Source organism: Suncus etruscus, chromosome 5, assembly GCF_024139225.1.
Source record: "Suncus etruscus isolate mSunEtr1 chromosome 5, mSunEtr1.pri.cur, whole genome shotgun sequence".
NCBI classification, from domain to species: Eukaryota; Metazoa; Chordata; class Mammalia; order Eulipotyphla; family Soricidae; genus Suncus; species Suncus etruscus.
Genome location: NC_064852.1, coordinates 97233687 through 97254235, shown reverse-complemented (window position 1 = coordinate 97254235; position 20549 = coordinate 97233687). Strand labels below are relative to the sequence as shown.

General features: G+C 42.6%; 1 protein-coding gene across 1 annotated transcript in view; it reads right to left on the bottom strand.

Annotated features, from left to right (window-relative positions):
* LRP2 (LDL receptor related protein 2) overlaps positions 1–20286 on the bottom strand; it is a 219973-nt gene extending 199687 nt beyond the window's left edge. Inside the window, exons 1-2 of the mRNA XM_049772881.1 lie at positions 19960–20286; positions 19309–19582 (exon numbers count right to left, since the gene is read on the bottom strand). Of these exons, the coding sequence (XP_049628838.1) occupies positions 19309–19582; positions 19960–20286 (601 nt within the window). The remainder of the gene's footprint in view (positions 1–19308; positions 19583–19959) is intronic.
* Positions 20287–20549: the final 263 nt, after the last annotated feature.

Genomic DNA, 20549 nt, shown 5'->3' with positions numbered 1-20549 from the left:
GGTCTATCCTGGGTAGGCCATATTGTAAGGCAAATGCCCTATCACTGTGCTATTGCTTCATCTCAATATAATAAATATTCTTAAAATTAGCAAAATCGGGACAAATATAATAGTGGATTAAGGTTTTTGCATTGCATCCCAGTGATCTAGGTTTGAATCCCAGTAGCACATATGATCCCACAGGCACCATCACGACTGATAGCTAAGCAGAGTCAAGAATAGTCATTGAGCATTGCCAAGTTTGTTGCAAAAATGAAAAAAAAAAAAAGTTTATGTCTAGCTAAAAGCCAAGCACTATTTCATTTTATTATAATCTTCATTTCTCTTAGAAAAATATACAAAGATAGTTGTAAAAGCTTATTACCATCATATACTAAGGCACATTTCCTTTAATATTCCATGGACAATTTACCTACTAATTTCCCTTTCCTAAATCATTGTTGCAAAATACGCTAAGATGAAGGAGCAAAAAATGTTCTTTGGAGGCTGGAGTGGTGGCTCAAGCGGTAGGGCATATGCCTTGCATGCACTAACTTAGGACGCACCACGGTTCGATCCTCTGCCATCCCATAAGGTCCTCCAAGCCAGGAGCAATTTCTGAGAACATAGCCAGGAGTAGCCCCTGAGCGTCACTGGGTGTGCTCCCCCCCCAAAATTTGCTCTATGGCCTGGATTTTTTTAAGCCAGATATTAAATGTTTTCCTCAAACCAGAGAGAATTTAAGATCTCTACTTGGGGCCAAAGAGATATTATATCAGGTAGTAAGTACACTTGCCTTGCATGCAACCAACCTGTCCTATATGGACCCCCAGCACTGTCAGGAACTGAGCATTGCCAGGTGCAGCCCCCAAACAAACAAAAAATAACAAAAAGATCTCTCTTCTTACAAGTGGAAAGCTGAAAAGGAAGAAAAGGATGAGGAAAACATTTTTAATGGATCATTAATAAAAATAAATCATGCCTTGCACACAGCCAACCCAGGACAAACCTGGGTTAAGTCCCTGGCATCCCATATGGCTTCCTGAGCCTGGCAGGAGCCATTTCTGAGCCAGGAGTAACCCCTGAGCACTGCCGGTGTGATCCAAAAATTAAAAAATAAAACAGAAAACAGGGGCCGGGCGGTGGCGCTGGAGGTAAGGTGCCTGCCTTGCCTGCGCTAGCCTAGGACGGACCGCGGTTCGATCCCCCGGCGTCCCATATGGTCCCCCAAGAAGCCAGGAGCAACTTCTGAGCGCATAGCCAGGAGTAACCCCTGAGCGTCACAGGGTGTGGCCCAAAAACAAAAAAAAACAAAACAAAAAAAAAAATAAAACAGAAAACAATCTTTAATCTTAGGAGTAAAATTTACCAATTTTAGTCACTTATTCACAAAATTGATAGAAATTGTTAACAAGGAGTTAATTGGTTAAGACGCCTAATTACCAGTTAATTAACTACTCAATTTTCTCTAAAAAACATTAATCATTTCCCAGATTTTAAGGGAGTAAAATGTTAAATAAAAAAGAAAACTTCTGCCTACCTCAAGCAGAGTTCTTGTATTTTCTTTGTAAATTCCAATCTAGCAACAACCCAAGCTTGAGGAAATTTCTCTTATTACAAATGGTTCCTCTACGGGAGCTGCTATCTTTCTCATCTTTCCTCCATTTTTATGAAAGAAAAACAGTCTTACAATCCTAAAACAATTTTTAAATATTCAAAAATTAACTATAAATTTTTAACAAAAATGTAGACAAAACATAACTAAAAAAATATAAAGTTTTCAAAATAAAAAGTTTAAATCCTAAAGAAAATAATTTTAAATCTTTATTCAGAAGATGTGACCACAAAAAAAAAAACAGTCTAAACAAATGGAGGTGGAAAAATTAGGTGAGTGAACTGCTCTCTTCTAGCTGCAGAGTATGATCATCCAAATATATAAGGCATTAAGACGTATAGAACTAAAGTCTATTTTAGTTTTGGTTGTTTTAAGACTAAGCACTTCGAAGACTAGTGCCTATATATATTATATAAAGCTTACCCCTAAGAGAATTATAAAATCTTATTCCCTTCTTTACATGTAGAAAAATTAAGAACAGGAGGTCAAAGCTCCTGGCTTGGGGGACCATATGGGACGCCAGGGGATGGAACTACATTCCATCCTAAGTCAGCCTTGTGCAAGTCAAATGACCTACCGCTGCGCCACAGCTCCTGCCCCCCAGGAATGATTTCTGAGCACAGAGCCAGGAGTACCTTTGAGCACCAAACACACACACACACACACACACACACACACACACACACACACACACACACACACACACAGAGTCAAAGAAAATAATAGTTATCTAATATCTCTCTTGTCAATCCAGTTGCCCATACAAGAAAAATAGAATGAGTGTCTTTGATCAATCTACCAACACATCCATAGTCTGAGAAGGTTCTGCAGCAGACCAAAGTCCCAGGTCACTATGACAAATCAGGCTTAGACCTGCTAAATGGAATGATTCCTAACTGCATTCCTATCTTTTCTCTTGCCTTCAATGTCAGAAAAATGCTTGAAAACTAAATCAGTAAGGGTGAATTTTCTTGAACAGTCACAATCAACAACAACTGTTAAAGACCACAAGAAAAGCAATGAAAGTAATTCAATGCAATATTTATTCCTTTTAATTCGAATCCCATTTAGTTCAATCCCCAACTTTTCTCTTTTCCTTGCTGTTGGGTTTAATTATTTACAGACCTCATCCAAGTTTTACTGTCTTCCAATTAAGACTTTCAATTTTTAAACCATGCATTTTTGTTTTTCACTAGAATCTTTGCCTCCAATGATTATTTAGCAAATTCTTTCAACACCTCACTGCACCAAATATCAGGGAAGAAGTCAATTTTTTTCTGTCAGAGGTGAACTGGAAAGATTGGTACATAAGGGCCGGGCGGTGGCGCTAAAGGTAAGGTGCCTGCCTTGCCTGCGCTAGCCTTGGACGGACCGCGGTTCGATCCCCCGGTGTCCCATATGGTCCCCCAAGCCAGGAGCAACTTCTGAGCACATAGCCAGGAGTAACCCCTGAGCGTTACTGGGTGTGGCCCAAAAACCAAAAACAAAAAAAAAAAAAAAAAAAAAAAAAAAAAAAAAAGATTGGTACATAAAAATTAACCATTTAACAATTGATTTTGGAAATGTTATCTTGCTGTATTTATTTGAATTTTTATAACAAATTAAGAAAGAAAGAAAAATACAAGATTTTCTAGCCAGAAATATGTCTGAATGGTCAGAGCATACTTTGCATGCTGCAGGCCCACATTCAATAGGTTGCACTACATGGTCCTCTAAGCACTGCCAAATGTGAACCTTGAGCAGAGTCAGGAATAATTAATCCATTACCACTGCTGAATGTGGTTCATGAAAGACAAAAAGACAGTACTTCCGATCAATAGTCATCATTATGCTCAGAAAAATATATAGCTGCCACTTATATTAAAGGCAAAAATTCAATCTCATCTGCCGTTGATAAAATTTTAAGGAATGATGGATAGACTTGCAACTTTGTTGGTATGTAAACTATTTTAACAATAATGTTTCATCGTCCTGGATAAACAAAAGCCAAATTAAACAGCAAGAAAATCTCTTTGAGGCTTTTTTGATAGATCCACAGCAGAAATTCCCCATATAGCCATCAGAAGAAAACACTAAAGTCCTTTTCCCTACAAAGCTTATTTAGGCAAAGTTTAAAGTTAGCTCACTTTGGGACCAGAGAGATAGCACAGCGATGGGGCATTTGCCTTGCATGCGGACTACCTGGAAGGGACCCAGATTTGATTCCCTGCATCCCATATGGGCCCCCAGCCTGCCAGGTAAGCCTTAACAGCCAAGTGTGGTCAAAAGGCAAAAAAAAAAAAAAATTAAGCACTGATGACTTAATCATACCATAGTAAAGATTTTCTGCACTTTAACCAGTGTTTCAGGAGGAGACAATGGCTTACTCTAAGGAACCAGCTCTAGTGATAAGGAAAGCAAATATCTTTGGCAGGGAAGCCATGGAGCCAAAAGGCATTTTGAGGATTTGTGCACAATGACAAATGCCTCTCCATCACCATCATCTCCATGAAAGCAGCCTCCTTCATCACCCCACTCAGGGATGTCTGTTCCCTTCTGTAGGATTGAATTTTCTTTATTTTCTGGTCTTTCTTACCATCTCCCCTCTTTCCCTATATTCCCTCCCTCTCTTCCTCTCTCCACACATTTTCCTTAGAATCAGTGCCCTCCCTCAACAAAACTTGTAACAATAGTTTGTTTGTTTTTTTTTTTAAAGTAAAGAGTTGGGCATGCAAACATCTCTCAGTCAATGCATTTGGTGCTCAGCGTACTATGCAGTGCTAAGAATCAAAATCTGGGTCTCCTACATGCAAACATGTCATCAAACTTGCAGAGTTACTTTTCTTAGCCTGTTCTTGTACTTTGAATTCATATCTAGAAAGCATTTTTTCTATACTAAACGATCTTTAATAAATATTTATAGGGGAACATACCCAAATGTGCAGAACTTAATCAGTTTCTGTGTTCAGCAACCACCCCTGGCAACAAATAAAAGACTATATGAGGTGCCAGGTACAAAGCATGTGCCTTACCAGCCTCTCCAGCCCATAAAGGCTCATCTTCAAAATATATATTTAAAAAAAATTTTTTTGGCTTTTGGGCCACACCTGGTAATGCTCAGGGGTTACTCCTGGTTATGCGCCCAGAAATCGCTCCTAGCTTGGGGGACCATATGGGACTTCGGGGAATTGAACCGCGATCTATCCTAGGTTAGCACATGCAAGGCAAATGCCCTAGTGCTTGTGCCACCACTCCAGCCCAAATTTTCTTTTTTTTTTTAATCTACTGCTTTATCTAGCAAATTTTTTTCTGGCTTGCAATTGTCTAGCAATTTTGCTCTACTTAGCAAAATACATTTTTAAACCTTTTGAAATAAATGTACTAAGGATGAAATATACTTAATTTTATCATTCCGCCCTATCAGGTAAGTTACCTGCTCAGGGGCCCGGAGAGATAGCACAGCGGTGTTTGCCTTGCAAACAGCCAATCCAGGACCAAAGGTGGTTGGTTCAAATTCCAGTGTCCCATATGGTCCCCCGTGCCTGCCAGGAGCTATTTCTGAGCAGACAGCCAGGGGTAACCCCTGAGCACCGCCAGGTGTGACCCAAAAACCAAAAAAAAAAAAAAAAAAAGTTACCTGCTCAGAAGTGTGTATCAGGCACTAAAGACAACTTAGGAAAGAACTCTTAGACCAAAGAGATAGAGAGATAGTACTGAGTGTAAGGCACCTCCCTTGCTATGACTGGCCCTCCTAGTTCTATCTTCAACAACACATTGGATTCCACTAGTAGAGCCTAACTACCACCAGGGATAGCCCCAAAACATACTGCCCAAAAAAGAATCCTAATTCTGTAAGGGTCTTTGAATTTGAATTAACATATATATATAAATGTCTTTGAATTAACATATATATTTGGTACTTAGATACATATACTTATATATGGTACTTATATATGTATATATACACACACAAGGGTATTTGCCGAGAATAGAATGGTAATATAGGAGAAATCCATTTGGGCAGGAAACAGCACCTACCCTAAGAATAAAGAAAGACAACTAGGACCCAATAGAAATGTACTCAGCTCAAGAGTTGGGGTGGGTTTATGCTGTAGAAATCTCAGTCCTTTGTAGAATCAAGCATGATAAGTAAGATCTCAATCCACATGTAATTAGTAAAGGAAGGAGTAAATGCCAAAATGACCATGTTTTTAGTTGCAAAATCTATTTTTGGTAATTTATTGGAAATTGCCAACAAAGCATTACTTTACTATTGCTGGCTATGATCAAAGAATTAAGCTCTAGGTTCTAATCATGGTTCCTTACTCTTATTCATCAAATTCAGAACTACAATGAAGTGGGTTTTCTACCACCTGTGAACACCTTAAGATAGCTAGATTTTCAGAAAGTCTTCCCAAAAACATTAGCAATAATAATTTAACTCACACACCCCCCAATTCTCTTCCATATATGTGTATATGAACTTTTCTTCTGTCTCTAATCTATTTGGTCATGGTACTAATGGATTCCTTGAAAGAAAAATGTCTGAAGAAGGATTATGTCGAAGGACAAGTTGCTGTGGGCATTTTCAGCAGGCTGAGCCCCCTCAGAGTTTGAGACCATTTTCCTTCATCAGAAACAAGACCCGTGAATGTCCCACTTGACACATAATGTTCTTTCCAGCACAGTCCACACTGCTGGGAAACCACACCCCTCCTCAAAGGCGGCCTTTTGTCTGGTGGAGGCCATTTTCACTGTGAGGCCACAGACAGTTTTCTTTTGTGTTCTGTTTAAACAGAGAATGACAGCTCACTAACATGTCTAAAAACTTGGGCTTATCTTTTGCAAAGCTACTGTATCAAATCTTTCCTTAAAATTAGGAGGGAAATGATCCATTCTACAAGCAAAGGGAATTCTACCAGTGTAACCAAGTGACTGGAATGAGAATTACAAAGACTGATACAGATTTGTCTTTTCTCACTGGGAATCACCAGTGCAGGGGTGAAGGGGCAGAAAATTGGGGAAAAGTGAGTCAAATAGTGAGAAATAGTCGCTGCTGATAAATGTCTGGTCTTCTCTATGAAAACCTTGATGGGTCATCCCTAGCGTGGATGGAACCTAGTAGGGAATTCCCTTAGTCTGTACATCCATGAAGGTATTAATCTACTCTATCGTTCATCTACATTTTTTAGACTTCCTACTTTGTCCTTGCCTGGATACTAAAGCAATGAGTTAAGAGAAGGGGAAATAATATTTGCCTTCATGGAACTTACATCTTTGGGAAGGAAGACCAAAAAAATGTAAGGAAAATTGGGTACATTATGTTGGTGATGGGTGATCAGGAAAAAATAGGGAAAACCATCAGGAAAATAGTAATGATGTTAAGACTGTTAGGAAGCAAAAGGCAAGTCAGAAATTTTCTGAGGCCAAAAATCTTCATATGTCTCAAAGTAAAAACTCTTTTGGGAAAAGAGCAAGAGTCTCCCTGTGAGATATGAAAAGGACATTAACTCAGGGGTTATGTGGACAGGACAGCTGGAAAGGAAATTATTCTGTACATAGCCAATCCAGCTTCCATTCCTAAAACCACATATGGTCCCTAAGCACCACTGGAAGTTATTCCTTAACACAGAGACAGGGGTAATCCCAGAGTAATTTCAGGTGTGGCTCCAAAATAAATCAAAATCTAAAACTCTAAGGGCAAGAGAGATAGCATGAAGGTAGAGCATTTGCCTTGCATGCAGAAGAATGGTGGGGTTCAAATCCGGTATCCCATATGGTCCCCTGAGCTTGCCAGGAGCTATTTCTGAGCTTAGAGCCAGAAGAGACTCCTGAGCGCTGCCGGGTGTGACCAAAAACAAACAAACAAAAAATCTAAAACTCTAGAACACTTTCACAAAATGCGAAGCAACTTTTAATATCAAGATGGCTTATCAGACCCCCTTCCAGGACAGCACTTTCTGTCTGCTCTAAGCTTCTTAGATCCCATCTCAAAGGAAAGAAACTGGAGAAAGGAGCTTTTAACCAAGTCCTGCTATCCCCAAAGCCACACAGTGAGCACCTGAAAACAGTTGCTTCAACCTAGCGAGGAGCACTCTCACAGGCGTATCTGCTCAAAGAGCTTCCCTCCAAGTGACCAGTGCCTTGTCACAAATGACCCCTGGCTGCACCCTTTCCTGATGGACATTGATTTTAATAAATATCTATCTTACAGGGGGCCAGAGTGATAGCACAGCAGTAGGGCATTAACCTTGCACGTGGCCTATCCAGGATAGACGGTGGTTCAAGTCCCGACATCCCATATGGTCCCCCGTGCCTGCCAGGAAAAACTTCTGAGTGCAGAGCCAGGAGCAACCCCTGAGTGCTGCTGGGTGTGTATTTTTGAAATATGTTTGTGGAAAAAAAATTAAATAATAAATAAATAAATAAACAAACATCTTATAGGGGCCCAAATGATAGAACAGCAGGGAGGGTGTTTGCCTTGCACGCAGTCAACCCAGGTTCAATACCAGTATCCCATATGATTTCCCCAAGTCTACCAGGAGTGATTTCTTTTTTTTTTTTTTTTTTTTTGGTTTTTGGTTTTTGGGCCACACCCGGTGACACTCAGGGGTTACTCCTGGCTATGCGCTCAGAAGTCGCTCCTGGCTTGGGGGACCATATGGGACACTGGGGGATCGAACCGCAGTCCATCCAAGGCTAGTGCAGGCAAGGCAGGCATCTTACCTCTAGCGCCACCGCCAGGCCCCCCAGGAGTGATTTCTAAGTGCAGAACAAAGAGTAATATTTGAGCATTTCTGGGTGTGGCAAAAAAAAAATCTTATAGAAGCCAGAGCAATAGTACAGTGGGTAGGGCACTACCTTGCATGCAATCAATCCAGGTTCAATCCCTGGCATCCCATATGGTCCCCCAAGCCCTGTCAGTAGTGGTTCTGAGCACATAGCTAGGAGAAAGCCCTAAGCATTACTGAATATGGACCAAAAACAAAAACAGAGAGAGAGAGAGAGATCTTATACTCCTATTTCCAAAAAACTACTGTAACATAAATCACTGGAGTTTTTGCAGTGAAATGATCTAACTTGTGTCCTAAAAACATGGAAGAGTAAGTAGCAAAAGGAGAGGAGCCAGACAGATAGCATGGAGGTAGGGTATCACATGATGCCAGGGATTGAAGCTGAACCTGCTGCATGAAGCAAAACACAAGCTTAACTTGGGCTGTTGAGCCGAGCTTGTGCTTTGGCTCTTCAGATTTAAATTTTGGAATAATAGGGATGGTTGATGGCTTTTTTTCATAGATAGGACAAGCTACTTGTTGTGATTACTTACATAAAATATGGGAATGAATTTAAAAGTATGGAAGTCATTAATGACCTTATCCAAAGAAAGAGCCATTGAGGAGAGAAAATATCTGAATGATTCTTCACCTGATATTAGTTTCAGGAATTTAAAGTACAACCAGCATAGTTTGATGTTTTTCACCTACTCCTAATAGAAATACAGAAATGGCAAATTATATTAGCCAGGATTAAATTTTTGCAAAGCACAAGAACAAGATAAAGGAGCAAACTGTTATAGATATAAGCAAAGATATGTTAATGATGAGTCATAAAATAGGAGGAAACAAAAAATGGGAACTTTGAGAAACTATAAAAAAGTGAATCAGGGTCTGGAGAAATAGCATGGAGGTAAGGTGTTTGCCTTGCATGCAGAAGGTCAGTGGTTCGAATCCCGGCATCCCATAGGGTCCCCTTAGCCTGCCAGGAGCGATTTCTGAGTGTAGAGCCAGGAGTAACTAACCCCTGAGCGCTGCCAGGTTTGACCCAAAAACAAAACAAAACAAAAAAAAGTGAATCAATAAGCAAGTGGAAGCAAAGATAAACAAATGAGACTACATTAAGCTTCTGCACCTCAAAGGAAATTATAACCTGAATACAAAGACTGTTCAGGGAATGGTAGAAATTACTCACCCAAAACCCATCTGATAAAGGCTTAATTTCCTAGACATTGGTAGAGCTTAATGGGAAACATCCAACCCTATCAGAAAATGGGTAGAAGAGATGAACAGACACTTCCTCAAAAAAAACAAAAAACAAAAAAACAAATGGCCAAAAGGTACATTAAAAAAAATGTTCCACATTCTTAATCATCAGGGTGATGCAAACCAAAAAAACAATGAGATATCATCTCATACCAGAGACTGGCACACATCACAAAGAACAAGAATAGCAACCCTTGGGGCCGGGCGGTGGCGCTGGAGGTAAGGTGCCTGCCTTACCTGCGCTAGCCTAAGGAGACGGACCGCGGTTCGATCCCCCGGCGTCCCATATGGTCCCCCAAGCCAGGAGCGACTTCTGAGCGCATAGCCAGGAGTAACCCCTGAGCGTCACCGGGTGTGGCCCAAAAACCAAAAAAAAAAAAAAAAAAAAAAAAGAATAGCAACCAGTGCTGGCAGATGCAGGGAAAAAGAACTGTCACTCTGTGTTCCTAGGTTCATCGAAGCACTATTCACAGTAGCCAGAAGCTGGAAGCAACCCATGAATGACCTTTCAAGTAAAAGACTAGTTCTTCTATTATTATAGTTGCCTCATAATATGCACATAAAGAAATGTAACCTAACAAGAAGAAACCCACCTTGGTTAAGTAAACTCATCCGAGTTTCAGTTAACAAAACTAAAGAGAGAGAGGGTTGCCTGGATCATTTATTCCCAAAATTGTCCAAACCTCAGAATCAGAGAAATTCTAAAACACACATGTCCACACTCATGATCTACTAAATTTAATCTAAGAATCTAAAAACATTTTTAAAGTTTCAGGTAAGATGGTTTCTAACTAGAGTCCTTAGAAATCATAGCAATCTAAATTCTGATGAGAAAGTACTTCTGAGAACATAGCTCAAAGTTAAACTTCCCCTAGACATTATTAAGAAAACAGGTAGCCCCATTTGCATTTGCCCTGGCAGCTATAATCTAACAATATGGGAAGCCAGATTAAAAACAAAGCTGAAAGCTAGAGGGTCTGGTCAAGAAAAGGACAAAGAAAGAGAACTGGAGTCCTGAGTACACCTCACCTGAACTCCACCTGCCTCAGAAGCTTTACTTACGAGTCAATAAATACTCTTTGTTTAAGCCAGTGTGAGTGGTTTTCTTTTTTTCTTTTTCTAATTTCTTACCATGTCAAAGCTAAAGAAAGAGGTCAGAGATGTAGCTTGCAAGTCGAGCACATGTGTGAGGCCCTGGGCTCAAATTCAAACACTTCAAAAATCGGGAGAGAAATTACATGCTGTCATTTTTTTTTTCTCCCCTATAGTGAGATGTAAGATTAAGTGAGAGACTGGAGCAGGCTGGGCGCTTGCCTTGTATGCAGCTGACACAAATTCAAATCACACGCACTGCAAATATAGACCCTTCAGTCCTGCCAGGAGTGATCTTGAGTGAAGAATCAGAAGTAAATCCAGTGCACTGCTAGGCATGGCCCCTCAATAAACAACTGTAGGTGAGGAGCAAGGGAGATGGTTCGATCCCTGGCAATTCATGATCCCCAGAGCAACATCAAAAGTGGACCTTGAGCATCACTGGATGAGCTCTCTGTTTCAATCTCAAGCACCAAATGGGCTCCTGAACACTGCCAGTAGTTCTTAGGCACTGCTGGTTATGGCCCCCCAAAAAGCTACCCTCTATGCACTAAAAAAATGTGGACATGCTACTAAAATCAGCAGGCCTATAAGAAAAGGTGTACTGGTAAAGTTACAAATACTCTCCATGGGTTATTAGCTAATGGTACATAAACTTAAAGACTTCTGGTATTGCTTGAGAACTTGGATTGCAAGAACTAGACAACAAATAAGCCATTGAATCCATGGTAACAGTGGCTTAACTTCTCAAGTCACAGAATGGTAATTGCATGTCCTCTTTCATTCATTTCTCACTGTTTCTAATAACCTTGGAAGTTAGGTATGACTAAGGGCATAAAGATTTCAATGTGAAATTTCACATTGTATAACCTACTTTTTAAGAAAAACTCCTATTTTGTTTCTATATAGCCCTAACTCAGCTAAAGTACACTAATATCAAAGCTAACTGTCTGATTTTTAGACAATAAAGTTTTATTTTCTCAATACATATTATTAGAAATAAGAATTAAGGACAACAGGAAGTTGATCTGAGATGGACTGTCTCCCTTATAATTTCTTCTATCCACCTCCTCTCCACATCAGTCTCATAGCAAAAGTCTAGTAAGCTTATCAAGTAGCAAAGTAATTTGGAAAATGAATAAGAAATCACTGAATTTTTTAATTCACTGTACACATATGTACATATATACATGCATACACATATATGTATATACATATATATGGTTATCCCAAGCACCACCAGATGTAACCTCAGAGTACAGAGCTAAGAATAAGCACTGAAAACTGCTATGAATAGCCAAAACTCTCAATATAATAATAATGATGACAATAATAATTAATAATAAAAATAAACAAAATAATTACTCTATGATATCATACAATGGGTTTTTGTTTGTTTGTTTGTTTTGGTTTTTTTGGGTGGTCACACCCAGCAGCGCTCAGGGGTTACTCCTGGCTCTACGCTCAGAAATCGCTCCTGGCAGGCTCGGTGCCAGGATTCGAACCACCGTCCTTCTGCATGCAAGCCAAATGCCCTGCCTCCATGCTATCTCTCCGGCCCAACAAAGTTTTATTTTTATGGGACACTTTGATTATGGGGAAATACAGAAAGTCCTGTCTGTATCTGAGAGCATGTTCTCTTTATAAAAACCCACCAGATTCCTTTTCCTTTGTCATTAGACTTGATAGTCACTGAGAAACAGAAGGAAATTGCTTACAAAACATTTCAATGAACTCCTAAGGGACAGATAAAGTACCAAGGAAATGCCACTGCCATTTCAAAACAACTTTCAGGGTAAAATATATCAACCTGGTGAGATTCTTCTCTCCAGGAATTTTAGAAGCTAGTAAATGATTATCTTGCTTTTTTGTGTTCTTTTTGTCTTCTAGAATTGGGGCCACACCCAGCATTGTTTAGGACTTACTCCAGGCTCTGTGCTCAGGGGACATGGTGCTGTTCTGCATGCAAGACAAGTGCTTTAGTCCTATACTATCTCATCTCTCAGGCACACTCTGATGCAAAGTCACACAATCCATTTAATTGCAAAACCTATTTCTCTTTCTTTCAATGGTCATCCTCTTTATCCTTTCTGCTTGTGTAAAGGCCACACACAACAGTGCTTTGGTGATCCACAGGGTGCTGGGGTCAAAGTTATCATTCCTGCATGCAAAATATGTATCCAGTTCCATCCTAGCTTCATGCAATCTACTCCCCTACTCTAACCTTTCTGTAGTTGTGAAACTAATACCAGTATACTGTAGACACTAAGTTTTGTTTATTTGGTTTTTGCGTGGGTCTATTCACAGCAGTGCTCAAACTTACTCCTGATTCTGTGCTCAGGGATGACTCCTTGTGGGCTCAAAGGACCATATTGGTGACAAGATCTAGCCTGGATTGTCCATGTGCAAGGCAAATGGCTGTCTTTCCTGCTGTGCTCTCACCTTGTACACACTAAATATTAATGATTGTGAAATATAACACAGTGGTGATCTTTTTTATCTGAAGATCACTGTTAATAGAATATACTGCAACAGAGTTGTCCGTCAACAATACCTTAATTGGACAGAGTTTCACAGTACCTTTCTGATGGTCACACTTCTTGGGGGGTCACAACCAGCGGCGCTCAAAGGTTACTCCTGGCTCTGCACTCAGAAATCACTCAGGGGACCATATAGAATGATGAGGATCAACCCTCACTTGGTCCCCACTCAGCCACATGCAAGACAAACTGCCCTACTGCTATGCTACCATTCCAGCCCAAAACACTTTCAACTTATATTGTACTAATACGTGAGAGAAGGCCCATTGCCATTATTACTATGTGCTTCTAGTCACAGAAATCAAGACTGTGTTCTTGATCTTGTTATTACAAATGGGCATAAAAAACAAACTTATTTAAAACCTATGTTCCTAGAGGTCTGCATTGAATACCGACAATGATAACTATAGCATAATTTCTTGAGTGGATAGGAATCCAGGAAAAAATATACATCAGGAAGCTTAGAAGAGACTAAATAAATGGGTTGACCTTACCTTCAGCTTGGTTCTGATAGTCCTTTGGAAGTAGGTTTCTCAAACAGAGTTGGAACACATGGCCATTTTACTGATAAAAAGAATTTTTCTGGCTGAAGGAGGGCCACAAGATCATTGAATAATCTTTGGAATGTTCAGAGGTAAAGCCTAAAATGGTGATTTTGTTGTGTTTGTTTTGGGACCACACCATGTGGTGCTCAGGCCTTACTTCTGTCTCTGGACTCTGGATCACTAGTTATGGGCTCAGGGGACATTATGAGGGAATGTGAAGCTAGATCCTCGATTGGCTGCATACAAGGCAAATACCCTACCAGCATGCTGTACTGTGGGTCCAAAGTCTATGGATATATTAAAGAATATTTCTATTTTTTTTTTTTTTCAAAAAAAAAATTAATCCTTGAGGCATGAGGCATAGTACAGGATTTAAGGCATTTGCATTAGGCAGGCCCTAGTTTGATCCTCAGCACTGCCTGTTCCCCTAAGGGCAGCCAGGAAAGATTCTGAACATAGAACCAGCAAGGAATATGCCCTGAGCAACCCCAATCAGACCCCAAAATTGCAGTGTCATCTTTCATACTTCGTCTACTTTAATAGGTTAAAATCAAGAAAAAAATCAATTCTCAACCAACAGAGTTGGAAATAACTAGAGGACAGGTGCCTTTTTTAGAAGGTCAAGTGAGGAAATGGAATGTGGAGTCTTCCAGTTCCAGAGCAGATACAGGTCACATGCCTCAGGCAAGGTTCATAACTCACCTCCCTCCTACTCTGTTCAGTTCCCACCCTCCCTTCTGGTTAAGTTGCCTATCTAGAAAATAATGCAAGAATACTAGTTAATTTATTTATTTATTTATTTATTTATTTTTTTAGTTTTTGGGTCACACCCAGCAGCGCTCAGGGGGTTACTCCTTGCTCTATGCTCAGAAATCGCTCCTGGTGGGGCCGGGTGGTGGCGCTGGAGGTAAGGTGCCTGCCTTGCCTGCGCTAGCCTAGGACGGACCGTGGTTCAATCCCCCGGTGTCCCATATGGTCCCCCCAAGAAGCCAGGAGCAACTTCTGAGCGCATAGCCAGGAGTAACCCCTGAGCGTCACAGGGTGTGGCCCAAAAACAAAAAAAAAAAAAAAAAAGAAATCGCTCCTGGTAGGCTCGGGAGACCATATGGGATGCCAGGATTCAAACCACTGTCCTTCTGCATGCAAGGCAAACACCCTGCCTTCCATGCTATCGCTCCGGCCCCACAAGTTAATATTAAGGTCACAGTTGAGTTTCTTTTAAGATAGGAAAAACACATGACTTAAGTGACTAAGCCTGAATCCTTAAAACTAATAAGGAAGAATTTCAAGTAGAGAAAGAAAAGCCAATTGCTATGATATTAAAGCAGCACTATCAGATCTGCAGAATTAAAATGTTGTGCGGATGCTACTGACCACACATTGCTTTTAAATACATTAGCTTTGGGGCTGGAGAAATTTGACAGGAGGTAGGGAGCTTGGCTTGCATGATGGCCGACTCACTTGATATCCTTAGGAACACATATGGCCCCCTGAGAATTGTCAGAAATGATCTCTAAGCAGAACCAGGAGAAGCCTAAGCATATTTAGGCTCTAAAACCTCCTCTAAAACTAAACAAATGAAAATAAATGTATAAACTTTACCCAATTTGTAATTGCCATAAAAAAAGAGTTGAAACTTGTACAAAGAAATAGAGATAGTGTGGGATTAAGTTGCCAAATCTCCCATGTGGTTGACCTGCTTTGATTTTCAGCACTATATACAATCTCCCAAGTACTCTGCCAGAAGTGATCCCTGAGCAGAGGCCAAAGTATTCCTTGAGCATTTTCAGGTATGTTCTACCCTCCAAAAAAGAAATAAAAATTTAATATCAATATCATTTTCTTTCTTTTATGGGGAGTTCACACCCAGTGGCACTCAGGGGTTACTTCTGGCTCTGTGCTCAAAAATCGCTCCTGGCAGGCATGGGGGACCATTTGGGATGCTGGGATTCAAACCTCCATCCATTTTGGATCAGCTACATGCAAGGCAAAAATGCCCTGCCACTGTGCTATCTCTCTGGCCCTCAATATCATTTTCTTAAAAAATGTAACTTGTAGCCTGTACTTGAAGATTTTTCTAAGAACTGTTACTAGAAAATATTTTGTCTTTTCTGATGGGCATTTGGAAATTAGAAATGTAAATAGTAAACAAAAGAGTCTGTTACTTTAAATGTTAACTAGTATAATAAAAATTGCTTCTAGGAGGCTTTAGCAATAGCACAATAGATAGGGCATTTGCCTTGGAGGAGGCCAACCCAGGTTCAATCCTGGGCATCCCATCTAATCCCCCAAGTCTGCCAGGAATGATTTCCAAGTGAGAGCAAGGAGTAACTCGAGCACCACTGGATATGGCCCCAAAACAAAACAAAAATTCAATATATTGTAATGTATTAAATATGCAATAGAAAAAAAGGGGGGCAGAGAGATAGTGTGAAGGTAGCGAGTTTGCCTTGCGTGCAGAAGGACAGTGATTCAAATCCCGGCATCTTTTAAGGTCCCCGAGCCTGCCAGAAGTGATTTCTGAGCATAGAGCCAGGAGTACCCCTGAGCTCTGCCAGGTGTGACCCAAAAACCAGAAACCAATAGGATGGACCAAGGTTCAATCAATCCCCTGGTGTCCCATATGGTCCTCTAAGCCAGGGGCGATTTCTGAGCACGTAGCCAGGAGTAACCCCTGAGGGTGACCAGGTATGGCCAAAAAAAAAAAAATGCTAGCCACATATGACTGTGAAAAACTGATATAATAAACCTCAGTGATACAGAGTTGCCACAAACCTTATCTGTCATAAAAATGTGTGATATTTGCAAAATTCAATAATAAACAGTTGAATCAAATGAGGACTACCTCTAATCCACCTTTAGTCTTTGAAATAAAATTATTTATCTTAATAATTGTAAAAATTTTATGCAAGAGAGAAGACTTACTGGAGAAATTGGAAAGATGCTTATATTATATAATATAATGAAAATTATATATCTAACAATAAACTATACTCAAAGTTTCAAATTCTCAAAAAGAAAAAAATCAATATAGTGGAAATCTTCACTTACCAACAGGGGACATTTAGAGGACATATAAGTAAATATAATTAAGTAGAAAAACCTAGAAGTGAGGATCAAAGTTCAGGTGAGAGAAATCTAAACAGTTTCTAGAAAAAACAGTCTGTAGAAAAAGTAACCGCAGGTGGATTTGACTTAAGTAGCTAAGACTTACAAAATGTCCCTTGGCTTCTTTAGTAACCCCACACATGGATGGCCTCTCAGCAAGCATTGTTAGTACAACAGGAAAGAAGCAGAGAACTGACATATATTATAGCAGTTCAATTCAAATCTCTGGAGACAATCTCGAACATCTTGTACAGTTCAGTCATTTTCTACCAGAATGACCTTGTATCAATTACCTCATTGCTTTGAGTCTCCATTTCTCATGTGTGAGTTAGGGACTAGGAGAGTATTTCTTTCTGGAGCTGGGTAGAACATTTACCTTGCACGCAACAACTCAAGTTCAGTCCTTAGCACATCTCATAGTACACCCCTGGTCTTACCAGGAGTGATCCCTGAGCATAGACCACAGAGTACTGCCAGGTATAGTGTATAATATATAGGGTTCGTAACTAGGCAAGAGTGGGTGCAACATATCCCAGATGGAAAGAGGAAGTACCATGTTTCTACGTATTTTTTCTGGGTTCAGCACTGAGGTCAGAGCTGGTGTGTTGGGCAGGAGGGAGGCTGTGTGGTGACAGAGATGGAACTAGGGGGTCTCCCACATTCCAGGCATGAGGTCTACCCTGCAGGCCATATATACATATTATATAATCAATATAACTACATATATACATAGATATAAATCTATGTAGGGTCCAACCCATCCACAACCATAATAATAATATTTTCCTATTCTGTTTTATAAAATCAAGAAGAGAATTATTAATGTTCTCCCTGCCTTGCCTTCCTCTTCAACCACTTTCACAAGACCAGTGGGTCTATTGTCGGTTCCAAACTTCTTCCCAGGAAGTCTGAAATGGGTAACTGCTAGGAGTTGCTGTATAAATCCTTAGTTGATTCGCTCTAAGGAGCTTATTGCTAAGAATTGAGGGAAGAAAGCAGATTAACCATTTGAATACATGCCATAACCCATCCATCCACAATCCCTCCACTCCCCCCACCCCCAGAAATGAGGGCTACTACCATCCCCGGCCCGTCAACCCCAATATGTGGGTCCAGGGAAATCAATGTATTGCTTTGGCTAATCCTACAACAATAGGGGGTTTCATTTTCATTGTAGGGCAATTAAGTTGTCCAACGGGAGGGACGGAGCAGGAGGGGGCTGCTCCCTCCCTTCCCCGCAGACAGATCAGCACCCGCGGAGGCAGCAATGTCCGTGCTCTATCTGTCTGGTGGTCGGTCACACGCAGCTCCCGGGTCGCTACCTAGCAACGCAAAGCCGGGGAGCGAGCTCGCGGGTGCCAGGCCTCCGCCTAGCCCTTCCATTCATCCCTGCAGCTCTCGCTCTCTGCCTTCTCTCAATTAGTGCTCTTTATCATTTTGATATCTCTCACCTCTTCTCTTCACCTTTCTCATGTCACCTCTTCCCCTTCTCTCTCTCTCCCTCCCTCCTTATCCATAATTTTCTACCTTCTCTCTTCCCACTCTTTCCCTCTCTCCCTCTCTTTTTTCTCTCCCTCTCCTCTCCTCCACAACTTCCTACCTTCTCTCTCTTTCTCTTTCCTTCTCCCTCTCTCCCTCTCTCTCTCCCTCTCCTCTCTCTCCTCTACAATCTCTTACCTTCTCTCATTCTTTCTCTCCCTCTCTTTTCTTTTTTTCTCCCTCTCTTTTCTCTCTCCCTTTCCTTCTCTCTCCTCCCCAATTTCCCACCTTCCCCGTTCACTAGCCTACAATTTCCTATCTTCTCTCCTCTCTCCTCTCACTCTTTCTCTTTCCTTCTCTCCCTCTCTCCCTCTCCCTCTCCCTTTCCTTCTCTCTCCTCTCCAATTTCCCACCTTCCCCGTTCACTAGCCTATAATTTCCTATCTTCTCTCTTTTCTCTCTCCTCTCACTCTCTTTCCTTCTCTCCCTCTCCCTCCCTTCCCCTCTCCCCTTTCTCTCCCCTCCTCTCCTTCTCCCTTTCCTTCTCTCCTTCTCTCCAATTTCCCACCTTCCCCGCTCACTAGCCTCGCCCTCTCCCTTCCCCGCCCGCCACGCCTTTCCAGGCTCGCGAGTCTACATGCCTAGAGCCCTTCCTTCCTTCCTTCCTTCCTTCCTTCCTTCCTTCCTTCCTTCCTTCCTTCCTTCCTTCCTTCCTTCCTTCCTTCCTTCCTTCCTTCATCCTTCCTTCCTTCCTTCCTTCCTTCCTTCCTTCCTTCCTTCCTTCCTTCCTTCCTTCCTTCCTTCCTTCCTTCCTTCCTTCCGCAGAATAGAAGCTCCGAGCGCTCCGCCAAGACTTTCTGCCTGGGAGCGCTCCGGACTGTGTCCGCGCCGCCCGGCAGCCAGCCCCATTCAGACACACAAAAGCCCCCCACCTCCCGGCTGGAAAGGCGACCCCTTGCAGAAAGCGCAGCCCGAGCCCCGCCGCGCTCTCGGCCAATCCCACCTCCGGGCCTTATCTCGGCTGGTAAACGATCCGCACCGAGATGAGGTCTCTTGGGGGGTCACCGTCAGCGCCCGACCGAGTTTCGAGAGCGCCTGCGGGGAGGGGCTGGAGCGGGGGGCTGCAGCCGACGGGCCCGGGACGCGCGGAGAGAGCTCGGGGCGCTGCAGGTGGAAGACCGCGCGCTCGGCAGCGCCCCGCACCTCCTAGACCCCTAGAAAAAGCTATGTAGGCGGGGTGTGGGTGTGAGGAGCGAGGGAGGAACGAGCAAGATGCTGGACACGCTGCAGGACAACCTCATTCTCTAGGTTCTGAGTGCGTTGGAGTTCCCTCAAAATAAGTCTGCGCTGAGCCCCGTGGGAACAAAGACGGTTTCCAGCGGGGTGCGCTGTCACCTATACTAGCCGGGCTGCCTTCTCAAGTTTGCCGCTGCTCTGTTAACCGGGGCGCTCCCCTCGCCCCTCGCTGAGCAACCTGAGCGTCCCCCGGGGAATTAGCCCTGGCGCCACGACTGTGGAGCTAACCCTTCTGGTTCCCTCCATCCAAGTCCCCCCCGAGGGGTTGAGACTGAAGGGACGCTTACCTTGGCCAGTGGCCGGCTCCAGGCAGGAGGCAAAAGCCAGCAGCAGCAGCAGCAGCAGCGCCGCCCGGCTCCCCATGCCCGCCACTGTCCCGCGCCCTGGCCTCGCCTGTCCTGCCCCGGGAGTTGGGCGCGCGAAGCACTCGGCACCCGCTGCGCCCCGGCTCTCGAGCGCTCCTTTAGGCCGAAAGCTCCGAGGTCCACACCAGGTAAACTCACTGCAAAAGGGTCCCTACGCCCTTGGGCATCCCGTTTTCTAGCCGCTCCAGTCCCCACCCTCCCGGGCGTGCAATAAAAGCCCTTTAGACCCGAGTGCCCCGGAACCAGCATGCGAGAATCCAAAGGGGCAGGCCCCCTACCGCCCGGACCGCCCCTTGCACTTCGCAGCGCGGGCTGGAGTGCGCACTCGGACACACGCGCGCGGTCGCTTCCACCAGTGCTTTCCGCACCCGGCGGGACAGTGGCTCTAAAGGACTCTGAATCTGTGTAACTAGCACACACATATGCATACACACACTAGCATGCCTGCTCCCTGCCACAGACACGCCTCGTGCACGCTCACCCAGGCGCGCACAGACACGCACTCGAGTGCG